This window comes from Leptodactylus fuscus, chromosome 4 (genome assembly GCF_031893055.1).
Source record: "Leptodactylus fuscus isolate aLepFus1 chromosome 4, aLepFus1.hap2, whole genome shotgun sequence".
In the NCBI taxonomy this organism is placed as follows: domain Eukaryota; kingdom Metazoa; phylum Chordata; class Amphibia; order Anura; family Leptodactylidae; genus Leptodactylus; species Leptodactylus fuscus.
This window is the reverse complement of record NC_134268.1, coordinates 147,651,176-147,658,941: the sequence shown is the minus strand read 5'-3', so window position 1 is coordinate 147,658,941 and position 7,766 is coordinate 147,651,176. Positions and strand designations below refer to the sequence as shown.

The following is a 7,766-nucleotide window of genomic DNA, read 5'->3' as shown; positions in this document are numbered from 1 at the left end:
TGGCTAAATTAGGTGACCTCCAATTTATACGAATAGTGGATTTAACATTCGGTTAATTTGAGACTGTGAACTATGTGACTGTGAGACAGGGATAGATCTACAGGCAGGGTTAGCTAGGGATTACCTTTATTTAGGAGGGAATGTTACTCACCCAGCTCTTTGGGGCTCTATCTGGTCGGGATCCCTGTCAGCTTGCGATATGCGTGAGCTGACTTTTTCCATAGGAATGCATTGACCAGCGTTGATTGGCCGAATGCCATACAGAGTACAGCACTCGGCCAATCAACGCTGGTTCTGCTGGAGGCTTGTCTGTGAGGAGGCGGAGTCTAATATCGGACCAGAATGCAGACTGCTGTGGACCGATCTTAGAGTCCGCCTCCTCCGGCAGAACCAGCGTTGATTGGCGCTGAACCCTGCTGCAAACTCAGCTTTGCTGCATCGGAGATGCGCTGAACCCTGCTGCACACTCAGCTCTGCTGCATCAGAGATGTGCTGAACGCTGCTGCACACTCAGCTCTGCTGCATCAGAGATGTAGCAGGGCTGAGTGTGTGCTGAACCCTGCTGCACACTCAGCTCTACTGCATCAGAGATGCGCTGAACTCTGCTGTACACTCAGCTCTGCTGCATAGAGATGGGCTGAACCCTGCTGCACACTCAGTCTGCTGCATCAGAGATGCGCTGAACCCTGCTGCACACTCAGCTCTGCTGCATAGAGATGCGTTGAACCCTGCTGCACACTCAGCTCTGCTGCATCAGAGATGCGCTGAACTCTACTGCACACTCAGCTCTGCTGCATAGAAATGCGCCAAACCTGCTGCACACTCAGCTCTGCTGTATCAGAGATGCACTGAACCCTACTGCACTCTCAGCTCTGCTGCATAAGAGATGTAGCAGAGCTGAGTGTGCGCTGAACCCTGCTGCACTCTCAGCTCTGCTGCATCAGAGATGCGCTGAACCCTGCTGCACACTCAGCTCTGCTGCTTCAGAGATGTATCAGAGCTGAGTGTGCGCTGAACCTTGCTCTTCTAGAGACCTGCTCATACATTGTCAAAAGGCCAGTAGTGGTTGTTCAGAGTTTAAACAATATGTTGTTATAAATTCTAAGGTTACAAGTAAATGGTATTTTTTGAGTTGTATTCTTCAGGGAAGTTTGTAAAACTTGAATTTGGCTACTTGCCAGATTTTCTAGGCTCCTGAATGGAAAATCTGTTTAGTAATGTATTTTACTAGAGCCCTTATCACTGGATAAACAGGTTTGTTTAAAAGTGTGGAAAAGCTGAATGACAAACCCTGGGAAAATTATATACTGGCATCCATAAAGCCATTGCTCAGCTGTCCTAGAAACAGGTAGAATCAAATAGGTAATCCCATGGCTGGTTCCATCAGTAGATTCCACTTTTGTGGGTTGAACCTTTCTCAAAAATAGGGGCCCACAAAACCTCACCTTGCAACCATTGTGAATGGAGAGGTGGTCATTCATGCGCAGATCTCTCCATTTATTTCATATGAGAGTCCAGTGGATATGATAAATATCCATGATGGAAATATTCCTCTAATAAAACAAGTGAACATCATTACCAGCTTTCACCAGTTCCGTCAAGTCCAACTATTTACATCATTTAATAGGTGCTGCTCCACTGATCCCAGCACAATTGAACTTTTTCTCTAGCTCCCATCCCATCTAAGTTTTGTTCTTCTTGGTGCCTGATATACTATTTAGGTTCTATGCTGTCACAAGGGTGATGTCAGACAGGAGCTCTGAATCACTCCCTTCCCTCTGACACTGCCCTTCTGACATTAAAGAGGTAAAATAGCACATCAGGCATCAAAATTACCTGCGCTTGTTGCTTGGGGGTGAGAGAAAAAATTCCAACTGGACTCAGTTGAGTAATGTCTATTAAAGAGGACCTTTTATGTTCTTGGGCACATGTGGTTTTATATACCACTAGAAAGCTGACAGTGTGCTTAATTCAGCGTATTTGTCAGCTTTCCCATTATGTGCTTCGGGGCTGGAGATATTGGTGCTGTTATAACAGCACCAATGTCTGCCCAATGTCAGAAGGGTGTTCCTGACAGTCTAGCTGGGCTGTGAGGAACGCCCCCCCCCCCCCCTTCCCCTGACATTACTCCGCCATAGCTCCGTACTGTCAATATGCCAATATCTCAAGCCCTGGGGCACATAATGGGAAAGATGACAGTGAGCAGAATTCATCGCTCTGTCGGATTTTTAACATGTGCCTGAGGATGTGAAAGGTCCTCTTTAACAGATGCTAAAAACTGAAGTTGGTGGAGGTGGTAAAAGGTCCTCTTTAACAGCTTACTGCTGTGTTTTGAGGAATTGTTGTTTATTACTTTTCCTTCATAACAAAAAAATTACAGACAAGAACCAACGAGGATGTATAATGTAAATTATCATGTAATTCTTTTAATCCAGAAACTGACAATCTACAAAATCTGACACCTGTTTCCAGCAACAGGTGTCATCATTTTCTATGGCCATCTGATAATTCAGAATACCTGGGAATGTACTACCTTTAAGAGAATTTTAATATACATAAAGAGACTAGATTGTAAAAGACACTGCCAAGGGAATAATGTAAATTAATTCAATAGGGATTATGTATCAACATTGTTATTTGCATGACACATTTGTTTTTGTTGCGTGCTTTGCTGCCAGGTATATGGGTTTGGCTTTGTTCCTACATCTTCTTCTGCATTCCAATGATACACCTGCTGCCAGCTGGTGACTACTCCGGAAGCCCTGACCAGAAAACACCATACAACCTTTGGTTGCAGGGGTTCTAAGATAAACAACAGGAAAATTCATTAAATTATACACCTCAATTTAGCCAACCATGAGAGTAATTGAGATTTAAAGGTTTTCCTACCTAAATACACATATCCCCTAAGCACAGGTGGTCCAACTGCAGGGACCCCTACTATTCACAAGAACGGGGCTCTGAAAGTGACTATGAATGCTTCAGGTGAAAATATCTGCATATACAGTTAGGTCCATACTGTATATATTTGGACACTGACACAAATTTAGGGGTTTATTTTACCTGTTTACTGAAACATATTCAAATTATCCTATTAATATTATAAATGTGAAAGTTTGTGTGTTTGTATGTTTTTGAGTTTGTATGTTTGTTCCGAACGGGTAGGTGGTGGTGGGGAGAAGGGGTAGATGTAGGAGGTGACTGTAATCTCTAAAAGGGGGAAGGGGGCCGGGGGCGCGGGTGGGGGGAAAGGGGAGGACCGGAGGTGCAACATCGGGGCTGTGGGGTCCCGGCCCACGATGCTATGGGAGGGGCCCGCGCCGGCAGCGAGTAAAGGGCCGTGGGGGGCCTCGGGCCGCACTGCAGGTGGTTCGCGCAAGGGTGACAGCGTACTAAGTCGCGGGTTATAGCTAGTAGTTATATAATGGGCATGGACATCAAGTCCAGACTTTCAGCTTTCATTTGAGGTACACACATTAAAAGTGGATGGTGGGTTTAGGCGTTTCAGTTCCATAACATGTGCCTCCACTGATTTTTAAGGAACCAAAAGTAATTGGACAATTGACTCCTGGGCTGTTTCATGGGTAGGAGGGGGCATTTCCTTCGTTATTTCATTCTCAATTAAGTAGATAAAAGGCCTTGAGTTAATCTGAGGTGTGGTACTTGCATTTGGAAGATTTTGCAGTGAAGAACACATGCGGTCAAAGGAGCTCTCCACGCAGGTGAAACAAGCCTTAAGCTGCGAAAACAGAAAAAATCCATCCAAGACATTGCTACAATATTAGAAGCGGCAAAATCTACAGTTTGGTACATCCTGAGAAAGAAGGAAAGCACTGGTGAACTCATCAATACAAAAACATCTGGACGCCCATGGAAGACAACAGTGATGGATGATTGCAGAATAATATCCATGGCATATCCATAGCCAACAAGTGAACAACACTCTCTAGGATGTAGGCGTATCAATATCCAAATCTACCATAAAGAGAAGGCTGTATGAAAGTAAATACAGACGGTTCACTGCACAATGCAAGCCACTCCCAGGCCTCAAGAATATAAAGACTAGATTGGACTTTGCTAAAAATAAAAAATTCTAAAAAAGCAAGCACAGTTCTGGAAGAACATTCTTTGGACAGATGAATCCAAGATCAACCTCTACCAGAATGATGGAAGAAAAAAAGTAAGGCGAACGTGTGATACAGCTCCTGACCCAAAGCATAGCACATCATCTGCAAAACACGGCGTAGGCAGTGTGATGATTTGGGCAAGCATGCCTGCTGGTGGCACTGGGTCACTAGTGTTTATTGATGAGGTGACACAGGACAGAAGCGGCCGGATGAATTCTGAGGTGTTCAGAGACATTTTGTGCGCTCAAATCCAGACAAACTGATCAGTGTTTCATAATACAGATGGATAATAACCCAAAACATAAAGCCAAAGCAACCCAGAAGTTTATTAAAGCAAAGAAGTGGAATATTCTTGAATGGCCAAGTCAGTCACCTGATCTCACCCCCAATTCAGCAGCATTTCACTTGTTAAAGACTAAACTTTAGACAGAAAGGGCACAAACAAACAGCAACTGAAAACTGGTGCAGTAAAGGCCTGGCCGAGCATTACAAAGGGGGAAACACAGCGGCGTCTGGTGATGTCCATGAGCTCAAGTCTTCAGGCAGTCATTGCCAACAAAAGGTTTTCAATCAAGTATTAGGGGGCGTTCACACTACCGTCTGTGTCCGACAGGTAGTGTCCGCTCCAAATCTGGCACGGACATTAGGAGCGGACACTAGCTGTGTCCGTGACACTTTTTATTCATTTAAATGGCGATCGGGTGCCTTCTTTTGCACTCCGTGCCCTTCCTTCACTGTCTGCTTGTAAAGATGTCCGACTTTTCAAGCGGACAGAAAAACCCGACATGTAGGGTTTTTCTGTCCGCTTGAAAAGTCGGACATCTTTACATGTGGACAGTGAAGGAAGGGCACGGAGTGCAAAAGAACGCACCCGATCGCCATTTAAATAAATGACAGGTGTCACGGACACAGCTAGTGTCCGCTCCTAATGTCCGTGCCAGATTTGGAGCGGACACTACCTGTCGGACACAGACGGTAGTGTGAACGCTCCCTTAGAAATTAATATTTTATTTACAATTACTTAATTTGTCTAATTACTTTTGAGCCGATGGAATGAAGGGATTGTGTTTAGCTACAGGCTTTAGTTCCTCACATTTTTATGCAACAATTGTGTTCAACCCACCAAATTAAAGCTGAAAGTCTGAACTTCACCTCAAGCAACGGAACAGCCTAGAAGAAGCTGGTGACAGAAGTTTTACAGCAGGGATGACAGGTGTGGTGACATGCAGGTGCCATTCCTGTTTCTAGAGTCTGACAGACTGGCACAGGTCAGTCACTCCTGCCATAGAGTTTATTTCAGTTCATACAGTGACTGGCTTAGCAGGTAGTGCCCTTTTAGGCAGCACAACAGGCAGCCAATACATATCATTTCCAGCAATTTGTCTGCCATGGCTCGTTGCACACTTGTAACGCCCTCCAGGTAGACTAACCATAGGGGTCACGGTGTGTACAATGTCAGCCCTGAAATAACGTTGTGTCACGACGGGATAATAACCCGAGGCACAGACGGAAGGAAGGCGCTGAGGTAAGGGCAGGGCGGGAGCCTCTCAGTGAAGTGGGAGGAGCCAGCGCTCCGGGAGGCGTGGCCTTTACTACTACGTCTGGAGCTGTGAGGAAACAGCGCTCGGCACAGTGGCCGGGACCTCAGTGAGCAGTCTGTCGGGGGATGCTGCTGCGCGACGAGGCGCCTGGACACCAGCCGGGGACTGTACTGCTAATAGCTCCCGTATACCAGGACATTATCACCGTGTGGCCACAGCTAGATAGTTAGCACTGCACATGGCTACCGGTGTCACAGCTCCACTAGTCCCTCAGCTCTTCTCCCATGCCCAGCGCTGCTGCATTTACTTACCTTGATCACAAGGTCTCCGTCGTCGTTACTGCTGGATCTTGGCTGGTCTGGAGAAGGATCGCAGAATGGGGGGCAACCTCGGCTGTCATCGCTCCATCCCCAAGGACCCATCCGACCTGTGTCAGAAGAACCGCAAGTTCAGCGCAGCGTGTAACTTCAGCAACATCCTGGTGAGTCAGGAGAGGCTCAACATCAACACGGCCACCGAGGAGGAGCTGATGACTCTGCCCGGGGTCACCAGGCAGGTGGCACAGAACATTGTGGAGTACCGAGAATACATTGGGGGGTTCAAGAAAGTGGAGGACTTGGCTCTTGTCAGTGGGGTGGGGGCTGCTAAACTGGAGCAGGTCAAGTTTGAGATTTGTGTTAGTAGTAAAAGTGGCTCTGCCCAGCACTCCCCCAACTCTCTAAGGAAGGACATGGAATATGGGCACCATAGTGGGCACCTGTCTGCCACCAGGATCAATATAAACACTGCAACAGCTGCCCAGCTGATGAACCTCAGAGGGTTAACTGAGGAGATGGCTCAGGATATTGTCAGCTATCGCACTCAGCACGGTCCATTGAAAAGCATTGAGGACTTGGTCAAGGTGGACTCTATCACCATATCATTTCTGGATAAAGTTAGGCATCAGGTCTATGTACAGAGGTCTAGGCCGCCATCCACACACACCAATGGAGGATTACACTTCATGGCCAAACCACATCCTAGTCCCACTTCTCTAAGCTTACAGAGTGAAGACCTTGACTTCCCACCCGGTGGGCCTACTCAACTCATATCTACCAGACCTGCTGTAGAAGTCTTTGGTGGGGTCAGGGAAGGGAAGCCTGTGCTCAGGTTAGCAACATGGAATCTACAAAACTGTAGCCTGGACAAGGCCAGCAATCCAGGGGTGAGGGAGGTAGTCTGCATGACCATTTTGGAGAACTGGTAAGTTGCTAAGAGTACATATATAGGTCATGTCGTAAGTCTCTGATGTCTAAGCTACCCCTCTGAGTTATGTAAATATCCTTACCTGACCCCGTTTTCAGAGGGATTATGGAAGGCATTTAACGTGTCGCTGTCATCTGTTGCATGTAAATATGTATAACGGGAATACTAGTTTTTATCATTTTTGGTGTTACTTTGTGTTTCCTATTACCATGGGTCCAAGTGCAGTATATGTGCTAAGTCATTGCCTATAGTTGCTTCTATCTAGTATAGACTAGGTACGTGTCCTACAGTGGCCTGTGATGTGTCTTCTACTAGTAGACAGTGATGACAGTTACAAAATCACTGTGAGCTTTTTATGTTCTTGTTGTGTAAGACTATAAGATGATCAGGATACAGCATGCCAGTCACTAGCAGGATATTATGGACATTTACATTGTATGGTTGGTATAATTGGCAGTCATTTTTGATGATACACAAGTGAAGGTATTGCAGCACTTCGGATGACTTTGAGCGAGTGAGCCACAATCCGTCACATTGGATGAGCAATACATTTTACCATTTGTTTGTTACATAGTAGTAAACAGTTTTATAGTCATATCCCTGTTTTACTTTTGATAGTCATTGGATCATATTAGAGACCTTAAATGGTCCAATATTAATTTAGTGGTATGACACTAAAGCATTGTGGCTATGGTATATAACACAGAGGCAAAATGAAAGATAAATATTCTATGCCCGGATTGTTTTGGCTTGCTGTATCCAGACAGATAGAGGAGTTTTGGATTGGAATAAGCATTTTGTGTGTGCCTAGATATGGTTTTTGCTTAGTCACTGAACGCATACTATTTTCTGT

The 7,766-nt window shown here is 45.7% G+C and overlaps 1 protein-coding gene across 1 annotated transcript in view; it reads left to right on the top strand.

Annotated features, from left to right (window-relative positions):
• Positions 1–5,744: 5,744 nt before the first annotated feature.
• The window catches only part of EEPD1 (endonuclease/exonuclease/phosphatase family domain containing 1), a 93,995-nt gene continuing 91,973 nt past the window's right edge, over positions 5,745–7,766 (top strand). The window contains exon 1 of the mRNA XM_075271199.1: positions 5,745–6,910. Within this exon, the coding sequence (XP_075127300.1) occupies positions 6,045–6,910 (866 nt within the window). The 5' untranslated portion in view covers positions 5,745–6,044. The remainder of the gene's footprint in view (positions 6,911–7,766) is intronic.